The sequence below is a fragment of the Fundulus heteroclitus genome, unplaced genomic scaffold (genome assembly GCF_011125445.2).
Source record: "Fundulus heteroclitus isolate FHET01 unplaced genomic scaffold, MU-UCD_Fhet_4.1 scaffold_58, whole genome shotgun sequence".
NCBI lineage: Eukaryota > Metazoa > Chordata > Actinopteri > Cyprinodontiformes > Fundulidae > Fundulus > Fundulus heteroclitus.
The window spans coordinates 1,835,482-1,855,673 of NW_023397011.1; the positions used below are offsets into that span (position 1 = coordinate 1,835,482).

General features: G+C 40.0%; 1 protein-coding gene and 1 long non-coding RNA gene across 2 annotated transcripts in view; one reads left to right on the top strand and one right to left on the bottom strand.

The window, feature by feature from the left end:
* The window catches only part of plod1a (procollagen-lysine, 2-oxoglutarate 5-dioxygenase 1a), a 54,229-nt gene that overhangs the window by 19,519 nt on the left and 14,518 nt on the right, over positions 1-20,192 (bottom strand). Inside the window, exons 7-14 of the mRNA XM_012856542.3 lie at positions 18,167-18,264; positions 17,662-17,763; positions 17,400-17,531; positions 16,086-16,207; positions 5,635-5,739; positions 5,368-5,493; positions 4,797-4,938; positions 4,565-4,678 (exon numbers count right to left, since the gene is read on the bottom strand). Of these exons, the coding sequence (XP_012711996.3) occupies positions 4,565-4,678; positions 4,797-4,938; positions 5,368-5,493; positions 5,635-5,739; positions 16,086-16,207; positions 17,400-17,531; positions 17,662-17,763; positions 18,167-18,264 (941 nt within the window). The remainder of the gene's footprint in view (positions 1-4,564; positions 4,679-4,796; positions 4,939-5,367; positions 5,494-5,634; positions 5,740-16,085; positions 16,208-17,399; positions 17,532-17,661; positions 17,764-18,166; positions 18,265-20,192) is intronic.
* On the top strand, positions 296-2,730 carry LOC118561184. Its single transcript, XR_004929847.1, has 2 exons — positions 296-1,079; positions 2,353-2,730. It is a non-coding gene; the product is annotated as an uncharacterized LOC118561184 (long non-coding RNA).

A 20,192-nucleotide genomic window follows, 5' to 3' on the forward strand; every position in this document is an offset into this window, starting at 1 on the left:
ATGTTTTTCAACATTGTATAATCACTGTGATCAGTTCTTATGCATAATGTACAAGTAAATGTTTAACTGAGTAAAAGTATTGTTGAAATTGCACATACTTTTCTTAAAAACGCTGAGGTTATTCATAATATATTGTGTAAAAGTGAAATTAACTTAATATAAAAATCAACAAGTCCACATTTATTAGTTCTATTTAATCTTGCAATGAGTTTACTCGTGTGGCCCTCTTGAGATCAGATTAAGCTGTTTGTGGCCCCTCAACCAAAATGAGTTTGACACCCCTGGACTAGGCCATTGAAAATGTCTTCATTTTGTTTTTCTTCAGCCATTCAGAGGTGAACCTGCTGGTGTGTTTTGGATCATTGTCCTGATGCATAACCCAAGTTGGTTGCAGCTTGAGGTCTCAAACAGATGACAGGACCTTCTCCTTCGGATTTTCAGTCGACAGCAGAATTCATGGCTCCATTTATCACAGCAAATCTTCCAAGTCCAGGTGCAGCAAAATGGCCCCGGACCATCACACCACCACCCAGGGCCGGCGATTGCTATAGGCGAGCTAGGCAATTGCCTAGGGCGACAAATGTGTTGGGGGGCACCCTCTAGCGTCGCCCTTAGGCTTACTTCCCATTAATCATAGAATTAGAAAAAAAAAGCGAATTAAACCAGTTATGAAGCGTACATCATATATATGTATATATATATAGCAAAATATGAACAAATAAATATACCACCGAATTTTTTTATTTTCTTTTTCACATTTAAGTGAAGATTAAGAGAAGATTCTGATCACTTTTCAAGCGCCCTCCAACCCGGAAGTCGTGACATCAGAACGTGAGTGTTCATCTCAACATGACGGATTACAGCACTACATGCGATAGCCAAAACGAGAAATCTGAAAGCAAAATTTTGACTTCATCCGAGCGATTCCTACCAGGAGACCATTTTGATGTATCGGAGGAAGAATATTTGTGGAGCCACACATGTTCGACCCAGACGTTTCAGATGAGGAGAAGGCAGCGGACGAACAACAGCGAGTCGGACAAGAAGTAGAGATTGCACGTCGGGAGATTAGATTAATGGTAGGACAAGTTTTTTCTTTTAACTACACAGTTCAAATATCTTTTCGTATGTTGACATCATTTTCTTTTAGGCACCATAGATATTTAATGGCTAAAATGCCGGTGTTGTGCGAAATTCAGTTCCCCTGTGAAAATCTACCCCCCCCCCCCCCACCCCTTTGTCGGGAGTGTGCATTGCAGCCGTTTTCACGGCGCTTATAATTGATTTTTCGGTAAAACAACGCATATAATCATATCAAGGTTGTAACATTAGTTTAATTGGCAGCTGTCTACAAAATTATAAAATTAAAATAAATAAACGAGGTCTTCTTGCGCTGTTTTGTGTTATTTTAAACGCCAAGATAATCGGTGTGATGGCAAGCCACACAGGGTAAGAACACACCCTACAACAGTTTGCTTTCTCTTTAATTCACTTTAGTTATTACTTTAAATATTCCTTAATTATAGTTTATTCCTTTTTTACCTTACAATATTTATATGGAGTGCACACATATTAACACTGCAAGGTCAATTCAGTTTATGTTGTACTAATACTCTTTTCTTTGTTTGAGTTACGTGGCAGCCATTTTGTTTTCCCCTATTGTATGTGTATGTGTATTGTATGGTTTAGCTAAACTATTATCTAAGGGCCCTTGTTTGTCATTTCATTAGGTTAGTTTTGTTTGTGTTTGTCTGTGTTCAGTATTTTCAGTTGACCTCTTTTAATGGCATTCCAGTTTAATTCCTGACTTTGTTAAATATTTTTGTGCTTTGGGTAAATAAAACCCACTTTTTGAATCCAACACCTGTGTCCTCCACTATGTACTTGCTTGGTCCCTCGACAATCGGTCTTTTGTCCCTTTTATTGAGCCGAAGTGACAAGTGAATTTCTCCACTGTGAGATTAATAAAGTATATCTTATCTTATCTTAAATAAAGAGATGAGGACAAAATGTATCACTAAAATGAATGAGCATTTATTCACAACTAAAAATGAATTTATGCCATGGCCTAGTTAGGCCCAATGATGAGGTGCTACTTATCATAAAGAATCACTTGACAACATTTTAAAAACAGTATCTGTACATTAATATTTTGCCTACCTACATACTAGCATAACAAAAGTCAAAAATAATATATCAAAAATATACACTGAGTAATACTGAGGCCTAAATATTTCCTGAAATGTAAATCATTTTCCAACTTACCACAAATGCATTAATAGTAAATTTAACAAATCAGTTATGGTGTGTAATTCATATACAAATATACAATTAATCAATCTTATTTTTTAGGTGTTCCTGTTCTCACTGCCAATAATGGATTCTGAGAGAGTGCATCTGTTGCCAGGAAATCGGCTTGGTTGTTGCTAAGATGGAAGAAGCCAGAGAGGATATGGATGGAGAAATCCCTGGCTGTATCACAGACCATCCTGGCATGGAAGCGGTGTGTTTAAATGTTTGGACATTGCAGGTTGCTTGGTCCCAATACAAGCAACAGCATAGGCATATAGCCTATAGACAATTTGTGAGATGGTGTTGGGACTATTTAGGCAAAGATACCAGGGTTGTGATCCCCTCGTGTGCAGTCAGCTGTATAAGGGCCCACTTCCCACCCCCAGGACATGAAGATGACTTTACCTTTAGAGGTCACCTGTTGGCAGTTAAAAAAAATACCCAAGCTGAAAGAATAAAATCTAAAACATGCGTGTAAACAAAATTGTTGTGGTTATTATGTAATATAAGCAATTACTAATAAAATTATTTCATGGTCTTTTTGAAAATCGACTGAACGAGAGATTGATGGCATCATCGTTGGTTTCACAAAGGAACTTGTCAGTAATGGGGGCTCTTATGCTGCATCAACCTGCTTAGTTTTTATTTTCTCCAGCTCTGCTAGCAGAAAAAAAAAAAAAAAAAAGCAGCAGTGGGTAAAATTTCTCATAACAATTTTTTTTGATTGCTGGGGTGCATTTACACACAAGTGAATAAACAGGTACATGAAAATTAAAAGACAACACATGTAGACATAGATACATGAAAATAAAAAGACAAAGAGTGAAGCAACTAGTATAGCAGTAGTGATTCCTGACAAAGATTATTTCAAAAAGGACATCTAATTATCTCAGTATGTATGCAGCAGAATTATGTGCTATATTATTAGCTTGAGAATGGGTGGAGGATACTAATATAAATAAAATATTTTGTAGTGATTATCTGCATTGAGAATTCAAAATGGATGTACAAATCATCAAAATCCAGTTTATTAGTTATACTTTACCTAAGTGTCCTTACAGATGGTTAAGAGTGTTTTTGCACAGTCCTAACTTTGAGTGTGTAATAAATTATTTAAAATAATAAAAAAGAAAAGGTTCTGAAACATATTCTGGTATTTGTTGTCTATGCATCACTCCATGCTAAGTTACAGTTTTTTCTGAATGCTTAAACACAACCCTTGATTCTTATAGCACAATTTCTAAAGCTATTAATACTTATCGCAAATCCACTCACTGAGTTCACAAAACTAAAAGAACAAACACTGCTTTGCACTCAATTTGCAATTTTGTAACACACACTTTGCACAACTGTAGGCACAATTCACCGCACAGCACTCTTTGTGGAACTGTAAACACAACTCAATGAAGCACTAAACAGATGCTGAAAACAGTACTGGTATTTCGCACGGCAAAAGTGAAGGGGGGGGGGGGGGGGGGGGGGGGGTTGGCGCAAAACTCAATCTCGCCTAGGGCAACCAAAGGGCTAGAACCGGCCCTGCCACCACCACCAGATTTTACTGTTGCCATGATGTTCTTTTTCTGAAATGCTGTGTTACTTTAATGCCAGATGTATCGCGAGACACACCTTCCAAAAAATTAAACATTTGTCTCATCAGTCCACATAATGTTTTCCCAAAAGTCATGAGGATGATCAAGATGTGTTCTGGGAAAACTGAGATGAGCCTTAATGTTTGTTTTTTCTCATCAGTGGTTTTGGTGTTGGTGTCGCAGGGTTGGGTGTGGCTAGAGGTGTTGTTAGAGAAGGTGAAGTCAGGTATGATAAACCACAGTTATGTTGTAAGCAGGGTGGGGGCAATCACTTTTTTTTAGGTTTTTATCCCTTATAATAAAAACCCTCATTTAAAAACTGCATTTTGTGTTTACATGTGTTGTCTTTGACTAATACTTAAATTTGTTTGGTGTTATAAAATACTTAAGTGTGAAAACAAATACAAAAAAAAAACAAATCAGGAAAGGGAAAACACTTTTTTTGGGGGGGGGGGGGGGTTCACGGCTCTAGTGGCTTGCTTTTTAACACAGTAGGCTGACAGGAAGGGGGGGTGCAAGAGGGGGAGAGACATGCGGCAAAGGACCATGGGTCAGAGTCGAACCCAGGTCGACCGCGTCGAGGACTAAGGCCTCCATACATTGGTCGCGCTACCCGCTGCACCACCAGCGCGCCAGGGAAAACACTTTTTTACATCAATCAAAACATTCATCCATTTACTCACCACTGGATTTTCAAAAATCTGCCACAGGTCATTATGAAGATGTTCCATCTTGTAGTTTTCTGTTGACAGCATGCGGCCAAATGTGTGTAAATTGTTTACATACATGAAAATGCCCTAACATAAAGAAACAAAAAGAGTTGCAGGTCAAATGTTATGAAGGAGCAATTAATAATAATGTTTTGTAAAACTTAAAAATCATAATTTAAGTGTAAATGTTTCCCATCTTCCAGACCTTGTTACGAACGCTGTGGCAGAAAGCCATGTCAGAGTCAAAGCTTTGTGAGGTAAACAGTTTGTAGTCTGTCAGCTCTGTCCGCAGCAGGCTCGCATTCACCAAATATACGCTGGAGACATATGGGACATTCCACAAACCCCTGTAAGATAATTCCAAAACAAAAACAAGGATCCAACATCAGGAAGAGACTGACAGGACACTGCTAAATTGCTAATCCTAAAGCAACAAGACCCATCAAGGCTTTTACAGATGGCCTTTCGACATTTAAGTAAAACCTAATCTTTAGTAGAAACTGTCCTTGTTTTCTGATCTGAATCGGTTTGTAGAAGCTGATTCAATTATGTGTGCTTCAACTACAGAATATCCCCATCTCTCATTGTCACTTTGTGCCTCAAAAGTAACTTTTTTATCACCACTTTATGAGTTCACCACAGTCTGAATTTGACAAACATTTCAACTTCAGAACTTATAGGAGGTTAGGTTGAGGTAATGTTCTATTCAATTACTTTATTGTCAGCCTATTCACCAACACCTGGGACAAGTCTTAGAGGAACACCAGTTGACTTACACTCGCCGTCCTTGGACAATGTCCACGTAGTCCTCGGATCGGGCGTAATAACCATCGGCACTGAGTGCCCCCCAGAAATTACTCCATAATCGACCCCCTCGAGTTATCATTGGTGCCACGATCGGTCTGGGGGACAATTTCAGACATCACAGGTTGCCGATTGGGGACAAACAGCAAATAAACCCTTACAGTTTGAGTGTCAGAAATCAAGTTTGATCTGGTCATCAGATAATTACTGATAATTTATTTAATATAAAATGTACTTACAGGTTTTGCTCAGTCAGGATTTTCAATGTGTTTTCATTCTTTAGAACCACCTCAATCTCCAAGTTAAAGAAATAATCACACTCCTTGTCCTTTCGGCACATATCACTAAAAGACAGGCGGCAGGTAGATGTTAGGGAAAATAAGTATTTGCATGTTTTTAACATTAACAATTGTAACAGGGTTTATGACTTCACTTGTATTACGGATCAGTGTAAGGGGGAAATAGCGGCCCAACTGCATGTGGTATAAAGCATAGACATCATATACATAGACGCGCCGTTGGGCGCAGGTTCGCGCGTCAGAGTCACCGCCATATTGTATGTGGCAGAAAAAAGCTAAGTTCTGTTTTAGTGAACGTGGATCAGAGAAGATGCCTCATTCCTGTGCTGCATGGAAATGTATTCAGGCTGATTCACTACTTGTATCTGCCTTCTATAAACTAAGGCTACACCATGTTGCAAAACTGGACACACTATAGCTGCAGAGTGGCAACACTAGGAAAAAGCTGTGCAAGACCATTCTTTTTGAAGGTTTTTAGCTTGCATAAAGTACAGACTATTTTATTTAGACATAGATTTGCATATATAGATTTTTAAATATTATAAATAAGCCAAATAAATAGCTGTGTGATTATATATAACTATGGGTCAAGGTTACAGCTGTCTATACATATCTATATCTTTATAAATATCTATATATATCTATACACACATATATATATACACACACATATATATATATATATATATATATATATATATATATATATATATATATATATATATATATATATATATATGTGTGTGTATATATATATATATATATATATATATATATATATATATATATATATGTGTGTGTATATATATATATATATATATATATACATATATATGTGTGTGTGTGTGTGTGTGTGTGTGTGTGTGTGTGTGTGTGTGTGTGTGTGTGTGTGTGTGTGTGTGTGTGTGTGTGTGTATGTGTATGTGTTATGAATATAAGGATCAATTTATTAAATCTAAACATTGTGGTCTTCATTATTTCATAAAACTGTGGATCATGGCTGTGTTTTTAGGTAAGATTGTGAGAGAGCCGACTCCCTTGGCTGAGAAGCAACCCCACACATGAATGGTTTCAGGATGCTTTACAGTCGGCATGAGACAAGACTGGTGATAGCGCTCACCTCGTCTTCTCCGAACAAGCTGTTTTCCAGATGTCCCAAACAATCGAAAACGGGATTCATCAGAGAAAATTACTTAACCCCAGTCCTCAGCAATCCAGTCCCTGTACCTTTCGCAGAATATCAGTCTGTCCCTGATGTTTTTCCTGGAGAGAAGTGGCTTCTTTGCTGCCCTCCTTGAGACCAGGCCTTGCTCCAAGAGTCTCACAGTGCGTGCAGATGCACTCACACCTGCCTGCTGCCATTCCTGAGAAAGCTCTGCACTGCTGGTGCCCAGATCCCGCAGCTGAAAAACTTTTAAGAGACGGTCCTGGCGCTTGCTGGTCTTTCTTGGGCGGCCTGGAGCCTTTTTGGCAACAATGGAACCTCTCTCATTGAACTTCTTGATGATGCGATAGATTGTTGACTGAGGTGCAATCTTTCTAGCTGCGATTCTCTTTCCTGTTAGGCCATTTTTGTGCAGTGCAATGATGACTGCACATGTTTCTTTAGACATAATCATGGTTCACAGAAGAGAAACAATGATGCCAAGCACCAGCCTCTTTTGTCCAGTGGTGTCATTCTTACTTAATCATGACAGATTGATCTCCAGCCCTGTCCTCATCACCACCCACACCTGTGTTAATGGAGCAATCACTGAAACGATGTTAGCTGGTCCTTTTAAGGCAGGGCTGCAATGACGTTGAAATATGTTTTGGGGGATAAAGTTCATTTTCTAGGCAAATATTGACTTTGCAATTAATTGCTGTTACGCTGATCACTCTTTATAACATTCTGGACTATATGCAAATTGCTGTTATAAAAACTGAAGAAGTAGACTTTGTAAATATTAACATTTGAATCATTCTCAATACTTTTGGCCATGACTGTACAGAAAGATTTTAAATTGTATTCTGAATTGAACTGGGAGCCAATGGAGCTGCTGAAGGACAGGGGAAATATGATGAAAAGAGGGGGTTCTGGTGATGACACGAGCTGCTGAGTTCTGAAGAAGTTGGAGTTTATGGAGGGATTTATGAAGGAGGCCCAAAAGAAGAGACTTACAATAATGAAGACGGGAGGTGATGAGGCTGTGGATAAGGATAGAGGCGGTGTGAGTGGTGAGGGAAGAACGGATGCGGTTAATGTTGCGTAGGTGGAAGTATGCCGACCGGCTAATCTTATTTATTACCCGGTTTACACTACCCTTTTTTAACCGAGCTGAGACCAGTCCGAGCTCGGTAAACGAGATAACTATGGGGTGTAAATGGCAACCAAACTGAACTGAACTGAGCTAGACACAACCGGACCGCGCTATATGCAGCCGAGTTCCAGTTCGGTTATCTGATAACGAAGAGCGCATATGTGCAGACCGCGTCATCTCCGTGCGGGCAGCTGACATTTCATCCATCCGTAAAAATATTAGCTTCCCTACCATGACACACGATTTCCAGCGATGATTCTGCTTAGCAGGGTGATGAACCTCGGCTTGGTTAACTGATCCAAGCTCGGACCGAGCTCGGCATGGATCGGTTTAACAAGGGTAGTGGAAATGGGGCTTATGTGTGGCTGAAAGGATAGGGAGGAATCGATGATGACACCCAGACTCTTGACCTGAGGGGAGGGGGAGACCGAGGATTTGGCAGTCAAAGCGGCAGGCGGCTCGGCTGGTCGGCGAGGCAAAAACTTGGGCGTTGGAGGAGTTCGGAGAGGCCATGGAGAAAGACTTCCGTACGGCTTAGAAGCGATTCTGGTCCACTATCCGGCGTCTCAGGAGGGGGAAGCAGTGCAATACTAACACTGTTTATAGTGGGGGTGGTGTGCTGCTGACCTCAACTCGGGACGTTGTGCGTCGGTGGGCGGAATATTTCGAAGACCTCCTTAATCCCACCAACACGTCTTCCATTGCGGAAGCAGAGGCTGGGGACTCTGGGTCGGGTTCTCCCATTTCTGGTGCTGAGGTCGCTGAGGTTGTTAAAAAGCTCGTCGGTGGCAAGGCTCCGGGGGTGGATGAGATTCACCCCGAGTACCTTAAGGCTCTGGATGTTGTGTGGCTGTGTTGGTTAACGCGGCTCTGGAGCATTGCATGGACATCGGGGGCAGTTCCCCTGGATTGGCAGACTGGGGTGGTGGCCCATGGGGGTGGATCAGTGATGGTTTGGGCTGCCATATCATGGCATTCCCTAGGCCCCATACTTGTGCTAGATGGGCGCGTCACTGCCAAGGACTACCGAACCATTCTGGAGGACCATGTGCATCCAATGGTTCAAACATTGTATCCTGAACGAGGTGCCGTGTATCAGAATGACAATGCACCAATACACACAGTAAGACTGTTTTGATGAACGTGAAAGTGAAGTTGAACATCTCCCATGGCCTCCACAGTCACCAGATCTAAATATTATTGAGCCACTTTGGGGTGTTTTGGAGGAGCGCGTCAGGAAACATTTTCCTCCACCAGCATCACGTCGTGACCTGGCCACTATCCTGCAAGAAGAATGGCTTAAAATTCCTCTGACCAATGTGCAGGACTTGTATATGTCATTCCCAAGACGAATTGACACTGTATTGGCCGCAAAAGGAGGCCCTACACCCAGGGCAGTCAAAAGCAACCGGTCAATGGCGGCAAATCGCCGTCTACAGCAGCTCCTGCCGCCGCCTACTTTTCCCCGATTATACAAACCCAAAAATCACCTTAGCATCTGTCTCCACTGAGAGCAACATTAACGAGTGATTGGGTTCCTTGTTCCAACCGAGATGCTACTTTTCCGATCAAAACACAGACCGGTGTTATGCCGAAAAGTGCAATAAAACCGTGAAAGCAGACGTGAGTTTTGAAACTGCAAAGCATTGTCTTAAGCGGAAGATCAAACGTGCACAGCCCCGCGTTCATAGACCAGTGTGATGCATTCACGAGCGTCAGAAAGCTATGGTGCATTCAGGAGCATGGGACATTTCAAACTTACAAGGAAAGAGGCATAAAACGGAATAGAACTTAACTCATACAATAATGTATTTATCCAGAAACAGCGTGGGCTTTCTTACAATACTGAATGCTCTATAATTGTATTTCTGATATTTTTTGATTATGCACATCTGTTAGCTTTTGATTCTGAAAAATCTACAATATTACATATAATAAAATATAATATTACAGCAGCAAATTATCAAAGTTTTTCAGGGGATGCATTTTGTGTTCGTCTCTAGAATCCTCGTCGATGATACGATATCGTGTGTGTGATGAGTGCAAGTGAAATTAAACTGAGATAAGAAATATCGAAAGAGCAATATGACTGAAATAAATTCAACATGTAAATTCAATTTCAAATTCCAACCCTGTATTTTTATCATAAAAATTTGACTTTGTTCGTGAAGAAATGTTATGATCGTTTTTAGAACAGAACTGTGAATAATAATAATAAGATGAATAGACCTCACCTAATCTGATCTGTTTTATGTGGTGCTAGTAATTCAAATTAAACAAATTTTATGCAAATGGAGATTACCTTACCTTGTTAAAACATGATGATAACATCATGTGAAAAAAGTATGTTTTAAGAATAATAATAAAAAAACAAAAGTTGTTTTTGAAGAATTGATCATTCACATTTTTTTTGCCTTTTATTCAATTTGAAAAATGCAGTCTGACTCTATTGTTTGAATAATCACCTGTCTTGAAAGCTTCCAAAATATATCAGGGAGACTATTTTTCAAAATTCTCCCCTCCCTGCTCGGGCACCGGCATAAGTGCACCCTCCTACTTGATAGTGTGTGGCCTGCTACTGTAAAAAAGTTTGACTGCCCTGCCCTACACCATACTAATACATTATTGTGGTCTAAAACCAGGTGTTTCAGTTTCATTGTCTAACCCCTGTAGGTGCTAAGCCATTCAGGGATTTATAGACTAACAGAAGTATTTTAAAGTCTATTCTCTGAGTGTAATGACTTTAGAACTGGGGTTATGTGCTCTACTTTCTTAGCCTTGGTGAGGACGCGGGCAGCAGCGTTCTGGATCAGCTGCAGCTGTGTCTGATCCACTTTTTAGGCAGGGCTGTGAAAACACTGTTGCAGTAATCAATTCGACTAAAGATGAATGCATGGATTAGTTTTTCCAGATCCTTCTGAGACATTAGTCCTTTAATCGTGGAAATATTCCTCAGATGATAGAAAGCCGTCTTTAGATGCTTTTGGAGGTTCAGGTCTGAGTCCATCACTACGCCCAGGTTTCGGGCCTGATCAGTGGTTCAGTCCTAGCTGAAGCGACTGAAGCTGTGTGCTAACTTTTAATCTCTCCTCTATTGGTCCAATGATTATTACTTCAGTTTTGTTTTTATTCAATTGAAGAAAGCTTTGACACATCCAGGCAATTATTTCTTCTAGGCATTTACTCAGTGCTTGAACTAGTTCATAGTCACCTGATGACATGGTGATGTAGAGCTGTGTTTCGTCTGCATAGTTATGGTAGCTGATGTTGTTGTTTTTTTATTATCTGAGCAAGAGGGAGCATGTAGATATTGAAGAGGAGGGGACCCAGGATGGACCCTTGGGGAACCCCACATGTGATTTCGCTTTGATGTAAAGTTACCTACTGATACAAAAAAGTCCCTGTCCTTTAAGTAGGATTTAAACCAGTTGAGAGCTGTACCAGAGAGGCCGACCCAGTTCTCCAGGCGTTCTAACAGAATGGAGTGTACAACAGTATCGAATGCTGCACTGAGGTCCAACAGAACCAGCACGGTGGTTCTTCCACAGTCTGTATTTATATGGATGTCATTAAACACCTTGATAAGGGCGGTCTCTGTACTGTGGTGAGCACGGAAGCCAGACTGGAAAACCTCAAAGCGGCTGGTTGTTGTTAAGAAGGTGTTTACTTGTTGAAAAACAGCTTTTTCAATAATCTTACTGATAAAGGGGAGGTTTGAGATGGGCCTGTAGTTCTGGAGTAGAAGTTTGTCTAAATTGTTCTTTTTCAGCAGTGGTTTGATAATTGCTGTTTGTAGGGACTGGGGAAAACACCTGACAGAAGGGACGTGTTTATTATCTGAGTCAACTCAGACGCTATGACAAGTAAAACTTTCTTAAAGAAGGCTGTGGGGAGAACATCAAGGCAGCAGGAGGAGGAACTTAGCTGCTGAATGATCTCCCCTAAGCTTTTGTGGTTTATTTGGCTGAATTGGGACATTTTGTCAGAAAAAGTTCCAGCTGAATACAGCATTGGTTCTGGTGTTGATATGGAAGTACAAAGTGATCCTCTAATTTTTAGGATTTTCTCAGTACAGAAGTTGGCAAATTCATTGCAGGCCCTGGTGGACTGGAGTTCGGAAGTCACGGACACAGGAGGATTTGTTAACCTGTCGACTGTGGCAAATATGACACGAGCATTATTAACGTTTTTCGTAATGATCTCAGGAATAAAGATTCTCTTGCATTTTTCAATTGTAAGTTATATCTGTAAAGTCTCTCTTTATAGATGTCATAGTGAACCTGAAGTCTGTTTTTTCTTCACCAGCGTTCAGTTTTTCGACACTCCCGTTTTTTTCACCTCTAACTGCTGGAGCATTTCTCCAAGGAGATTTTTTCTTCCCGGAAAGAACTTTCATTTTAACTGGAGCAATGCAGTCAATCATGTCTGAGACTTTAGAACGAAAGTTATCTACTAGCGTATCTACTGAGTTGCAGCCCAAGGTTGAAGTATCAGAATAAGCTTGAATAAAAGTTTCTGTGGCATTGTCCTTAAAGGTGCGTTTTCTTACGATGTCCATTTGGGTAAATGAGTCACAGGAAATTATGCTTTCAAAGGTAACAGAAAAGTGATCAGATAAAGCAACATCAGTTACATTGACCTTAGAAATCTTTAGACCTTTAGTCTAACATATGTCCCTGTTTGTGTGTTGGCTGTTTAACATGTTGAGTTAAACCAAAGTTTCTAAGTGTGTCACACAATTCTTTTGCACTTCTGTCTTCAGGGTTGTCTCCCACAATAATTAAACAGTCATAATCAACACATATCACAGACAGGAGGTCACTAAAATCCCTAAAAAAGTTTGATGTGGACTTAGGAGGCCTGTAAGCATTCAGAAACATAGTTCATACCAGGCTCTTTACCTGGAGAGCCAAATGTTCAAAAGAGTTGAATTTTCTCAAAAACACCTTTTTACACTTTAGTGAATCATTAAACAATGTTGCCACTCCTCCACCTTTCCTTTGATGTCTGCTCTCACAAAGAAAATTGTAGTTGGGAGGAGTTGACTCCAACAGAATAGCTTCTTCATTAAATTCATGTAACCATGTTTCTGTTAAAACATTACATCAAGATTATTGTCAATAATGAAGTCATTAATTAAAAGGGATTTTCCTGACAGAGATCTAATGTTTAATAAACCCAGTTTATATGACTTAGTGGTTGATGATGTCTCTGTGACAGGTTGCATCTGACAGTTTATGACTTTTAAGTATTTGTTCCTGTTTATCCTTTTGTTTTTCTTATTTCTGCCACGTATCATCACAGATATTCCATAATCTCCGGCAAAAGGCCCAAGCTGGTGCTGGAAACTGTCATGTCTGATAAACGTGTGGCCAGGGCCCGATCTGTATCACGGCAAAGTAATCTGGAGGTCCTGAGCACCAGAATGTTCCGTGATACGTAGAGGAGGAGGATCTGAGGCTCTGAGGCCTTTGGAAAATGCTGGTTTAGTCACAGTAGAATGGCTATGTGGAGAGGATGTCAACTTTAGGCCAATCTTAAATACTTTGTTCATGTTGTGAGAAAATTCCAGAAAAGGAACTTCTGGGCTTTGTGGAGAAGAAGGGGAGGTGTGTGCAGTCTGGACTGGTTCGTGACGATGGAGGTTTTTGGTCCTCTCTTTAACCTGCTGAGATCTGGAACCTGCTGAGATCAGAGATGAATCCTCCTGTAGCTCTGACGAAGCCTCTTTCTGTGTCATTTTTCTGGCCATCTTTATCTTGGCTTGTTCGGGCTGTACTGGGCTTATTATTTGTTTTGGCACTGGTTGAGCTTTGTTTTGGGACAAAGCTGATGGTGCATGGTTCACAGAATAGAAAATGTTTGAAATCAGCCGTTTTGCACCTGACCTATTTAGAGAGAAACCATTGCTGTTGAACAGATGTCTCCTCTCTCTGTTAAAATTTACAGTTGTTTGTTTGCATGTTTTTTCCAGCCATTTGTTTAGAATCAGAATTCTGGAAAAAATCTCATCTCCACAATTAACGGGCGCGAGAGGGCTGCTGAGAAACACCTTGACATTAGGGCATCAACTAAGTTCAACAGACGAATGTGATCCCCTTTCAATACTTCTGATTTTCTTATCCGGGTGACGTGGCACAGGGCTTCAGCTTGTATTATGAGTTTTTCCAAGGTTGGGCGTTCTTTCAAGATCCTTGGAAGGATGTCTGATACACCAGACACCAGGCAACAGTTCATATCGTTATAAATCAACACCTCTGTGTTTTTCTTGTTACAGAAATGTTTAATCCCACTTACAGATCCATTGCATAATATCAGGGTCCCTGGCCCTGTGGCATGTCTTTTCTCTGATGAAAAGTCCAGAAAATGCAAGCAAGCAGGGAGCAGAGAAAAAAGCGTCCGAGCAGGCAGAGAGGCGGAGAGAAAATGAATATTGAAATCACCTAGGAGAATGAGAGTAGTCAGGTGGGTGAGTAGTTTGGAGAATTTATTTAAAAAGTCGCTGTGTGGTTTTGGGGGGGGGGGGGGTAGACTGTGACAATCAGTATCGGAGTGGGACCAGGCAATTCAAATGCAGAGCATTCCATAGAGCAGAAAACTGGAGTGGAAACTGGCAACATCTTCCACTTCTCGCGATAGCGTAGTGCGAGACCTACTCCGTGGCCAGAGCCACGGGGAAGAGAGTGATAAACAAACCCAGGTGGAGTGGAGGCATTGAGCTGGGAGAAATCGTTAGGTTGTTGCCAGGTCTCCGTAAAACAGTCCAGCTTACGGTCAGTGAGGAGATCCTGGATGAGCTGAACCTTGTTTGTGAGAGAGTGGACATTCAGGAGACCAAAGTTGACAGTGTAGCTGTTGTTACCGGGGGCGAGGCCTGCTGCCTTAGCCAGGCTAGGAAATGAACTGTAGTCATTTATCGGCGAGAGCAGCAAGAAGTGGACCAGAATGATGTTATTGGATTAGAGTCATCAAGGTGGTGGAAATTTTGGCGAGATCCGCGGTGGATGTATCTTCGGCGGGGAAGGAGAGCAATCTCCGGGTGTAGCTGGAAAATTTTAGCGTCATCTAAACCCAATCTCACCAAGTTATTTAGGGAAATATTTGATTGATGCACCAATTTTAGAGATGATTAATCTATACTTAGTAAATGGATATGTACTGCAGGCTTTTAAAGTAACTGTTGTTAAAACTTTATTTAAGAAACCATCTCTTAATCAAGATGACTATCTTGACTAATCTTCTTTTCCTATCTAAAATTCTTGAGAAAGTAGTTGCTAATCAAGTATGTGAATACTTAAAAAGTAATGACCTATTTGAAGAGTTTCAGTCAGGCTTCAGAGCTCATCGTAGCACCAAAACAGTTCTGGTGAAGGTCACAAATGATATGCTCATGGCCTCAGATAATGGACTTGTGTCTGTACTTGTCCTGTTACATCTCAGTGCTGCATTTGATACGGTTAATCACAATATTCTTTTAGAAAGACTTGAACATACTGTAAAGATTAAGGGGAAAGCATTAAGCTGGTTTAAATCTTTTCTGTCTGACAGATTACAGTTTGTTCATGTTAATAATAAATATACTTCAAACTCTAGGGTCACTTGCGGAGTACTACAGGGTTCAGTCCTTGGGTCAATTCGCTTTGCTATATATATATGCTTTTGATTGGCAAAATGATCAGACAGCATGGGACCAATTTTCTCTGTTTATCCATAAATCCTGATGAATCCAATTAATTACTTCAACTACAGGCATGTCTTGATGACATCAAAACCTGGATGACTTTAAATAACCTGCTTTTAACTTCTGACAAGACAGAGGTTGTAATCTTTGGACCAGAGTCCAAAGCTTGCTCAGTATAAGGGATTGCTGCAACGCCATAGATAATGCAGATGACTGTCCCTGTTGCTCTACACTCTTACATGAGGGGTTAATGCTGCTTGTCAAGACTTGATGCAGTCTGCTGGGTTTCCTTAGATAGGAAACATTTTGACCAATCTGTTTAATCTGATTGAATTTGAATTTGGAAAGCGCCTTGAGATGACATATATCATGAATTGCCGCTATGTAAATTTAATTTAATTGAAACTCACAAAGCAAAGTCACGGGCAGCTGCTCCGTCCATCTCCTCTTTTGGCTGGATGTATTTCACATCCTTATACATGCTTCCATGATCCTGCAGGAAGGAGTTCACCTGATGCTCATGATGAGGTTCCTGCAAGAGGAAAAAACATTTAACATTTGTTTATTTAATATAGATCACCTTTGCTTTCTAAACACAAAACATAGGAAAACATTCATGACAGAGAAAGTTAGAAATAAAATCTACCTAAAATCTAACTAGCAAGTCCTTCACAATGTCCTACATAAACATGAACAAGGTACTACTTGGTCTTAAAGATTTTTTGTTTGATCTAACCCTAACCCAAAATAATCCATGGTTGCATTTGACCTTCACTTTTGCAACTTTAGAATTCTCCACAAAATATATGCTTACCTTGATACACATTGAAATCAGATAGACTGTAGATTAGGATGTCAGGTAAGGAGTGTTCTCAATTCTGTTTTGATAGATGTCTAAGAATTGAGACCACTCCTTACGTGATTTCCTAACCTACAGTCTATCTGAATTAAATCTGTATCAAGGTAATATAGGTTGTTATGTTCCCTTGTTGAAGCAGTACACAAGATTGTGCAGCAGCTCAGCAGTAGTAGGGACTAAAACATTGTTCAAACCTAAAATCTGATTAGGCAAGACGTTCTTGTTTGCGATGATACAGGAGGTTACATGTTCCGGTCAGCTATAAAGACCTGCACTAAAAATGTTTTATTTCATGGTTTGGTCCATGTAGGAGAAAAAGGTAGTCCCTCTCATTGGTTCAACTTTTCATGGCCATTGTTAGTTTACTAGTGACTCCGAAACACAATCAAGAATCAGGTTATGCTGAGGTAAGGCTAAAATATTACATAAAATCTCTGCTTCTCACAACAGACTCAACAAGTGTTTACAATATGCTAATGATTTCTGATGTGATCATGAGTCGTTCACACTGTCTCTCTGATCCTAAGGTACAGTTGCACATGCCTTAGCTACTCCAAAATGCTGCTGTATTATCATGCATATTGTATATTAATTTGTATCGTTCTGTAAATAGGCTAAATTGAATATTTCATCTTTTTCTACCCGAGTATGCCACATTATCAATAATTGTGCGATCCTAATTCTGGTATTGATCTTTATTTTGACCTTTCTGATAACTCAATCTCTGTTGCTTTAGAACTAACTTTAGATTAGATTTGCTTGTTTTTTTCATTGTTATAAATTGTAGCGTCTTTGTGTCTTTGCCACTGTAACAGCAGAATTTCCCTTTTGTGGGACAATAAATTAATTTCTTATCTTATCTTACATGGTTGTAAATGAAGATCTTGAGCCTGTTCTGTGGGTACTGGAGCTTTAAAAGACGTTCAAAGAAGACAGTGACAAATGGCGTAGGCTGCTGAATGAAGATGCCAATCATCACCAGAGGGTATTCACTTTCCTGTAGAAAACAACAACAACAGGCTTCATACAACTACTGTTGAACAGGTTTATTCTATTTGATGGAAAATCTGCCTCTGATCAAATTAGCTTTGGCTGGCTTATGTTTCAAGAAGGACAACTGAACAGACCTTCAGGGATGAGAGTGGATGGAGATTCTCGTGGCAGATGGTGCATCCGGTTTCAAATGTCCATGAGTTCGGGATGTAGTTACCCAGGTAGTTCATCTGGAGCTGGTAAACAAATGCATGTTTGTGTGGTTCATCATTTTACAACTAAACAAAATTCAATTTCATTTTAAATTAAACATTTTACAAGCTAAACATAAGGAACTTTTCTGCCAACATAATGCACCCCAAAAATTCTGTATGGGTACATTATTAATGGTGATGGGTGAATGGATTATTTAACATTCTAGCAGCTGCATTCCTTCTCTGTATCCACCAGGTTTCCTTAATCAGAATCAGAATCAGACATACTTTAATAATCCTAGAGGGAAATTACTTAAACTCAATCATTTTGCAGTTCTCCCATTTTTAATTAAAAGAACTGTTTACCCAATACAGTCAGGTCACTAATTTCTGACACTACTACATAAGAACATGAGGAGCAAAATATTTAGCATAAAAGCAGTACCTTTGTTGGGCCGTTCCCATGAAGCACAACAGGCAGGGTATCATACTGCACATTTCTGGCTCGAACACGGCCATCTTCAAACTTTAGCACCACCTCATCTTGAAACACAAACAAGTTTTTTGATGTATACACACACACACACACACACACCATATGCCCATTCCTATTTCCTTTTTTTGTATTTTTTGGTATTCTTTTTGATCCATTGTATATATGAAGATTCACTGTATATAACTAAATGCACCTTCCCTACTCTGCACCTTCTTGTATGAGCCGATGTGACGAGTGAATTTCTCCATTGTGAGATCAATAAAGACTATCTCATCTTCAATTCAATTCAATTCAATTTTATTTATATAGCGCCAAATCATGAAACATGTCATCTCAAGGCACTTTACAAAGTCAAGTTCAATCATATTATACAGATTGGGTCAGATTATACAGATTGGTCAAAAATGTCCTATATATAAGGAAACCAGTTGATTGCATCAAAGTCCCGACAAGCAGCATTCACTCCTGGGGAAGCATAGAGCCACAGGAAGAGTCATCTGCATTGTACATGGCTTTGCTGCAATCCCTCATACTGAGCAAGCATGAAGCGACAGTGGGAAGAAAAACCACCCATTAGCGGGAAGGAAAAACCTCCGGCAGAACCGGGCTCAGTATGAACGGTTATCTGCCTCGACCGACTGGGGGTTACAGAAGACAGAACAGAGACACAACAAGAGAGACAAAAAAGCACATCTTATCTCTTATCTTATCTATATATATATATATATATATATATATATATATATATATATATATATATATATATATATATATATATTATAGAGCTAATATTATACAGCTAATTCTGGGCCATAAAGTTTGTTCAGTTTAGCTCCATAGTCATCGGTTCAGTGAAAATCAAAGCATTTATTCCTAAAGTAGCTAAACAGACTAACAGGTCCTTCAGATCAGCAGGTTGCTTCTCATTCTTGCAACAGGTCCAATTCTACTTGAAGACCGAAAAAAGGTGTTGCTCAATAAAGCTGGAACAAATCTACTGGTGCCAGAAGGACATGGTAGTGAGTGTAAAGTCAGCCTCCCTCTTCTCTTTCATATTTTCTGTGCTGATTGTAAACATGCAGCTCTGGGTTGTTTGAAGGTGCAGAATCAATAAGAAAGAAATCATCTCGATTAACCACAAAAGTACCATTAATCATCAAACTGTTTCATTTTTCTGAATAATGCATGTAGTAGGTGAAATTATATAAACTAAACAAGGATATGGTTTTACTCAAAGTGCATAAACACAAATTAAATGTGACAAATGACTAGCAATTTTTTGACTCGGGTAGGACTGGTGGCGGACACAGGGTTGCGGCGGACTAGCGACGGACACAGGGTTGCGCAGCATCAACCTCCTCACTAAAGCAACACCAATTCAAAGGATTTTCCTTGTTTTTCCACACATAAGGTGGTATTTTGTGCCTTGGAAAAGCCTATGAGCAATAGTTTTAATGCTGAAGTACTCCAAAGGGAGTTGTTTAACTGTACTGAATATTTCTAATGTGTTGTATTATAAGTGAGTTTTGCTGTTTTGCCTGATGATAAACGGGCCTCGCCGATCGGCTGAGTTAGATTTCTTTTCCATATTTCTTTCCTTTTCTCTCTTTCTTTCTCCCTTTTGGGCTTCCCGCGTTTTGTTGAATCCTTTGGTTCAACTGGTTACCACTCTACGTTCAAAACCCGCCTTCATGCTAGGCTAGTGAGTTAGCTGTGATCTCGGAGCTGCCATCTTACGCACGGCACGCATGGTCAGAGGTCATACATCATCAGGGCCGCCTCCTTACGCACCACACGCAAGGTCGGAGGTCATATGTGGTTATATTCGCCATCTTGGGTGAGACACTGAGTACCTTGAGGCTGTTAGCCATAGGCTGAATTCACACTACCTGATTAGCTACCGTTAACCGAGTGCCAACTTGAAGTCAGACTAGAACGAGTTAGAAGCTAACCGTGCATGAACATTGCTAGCAGC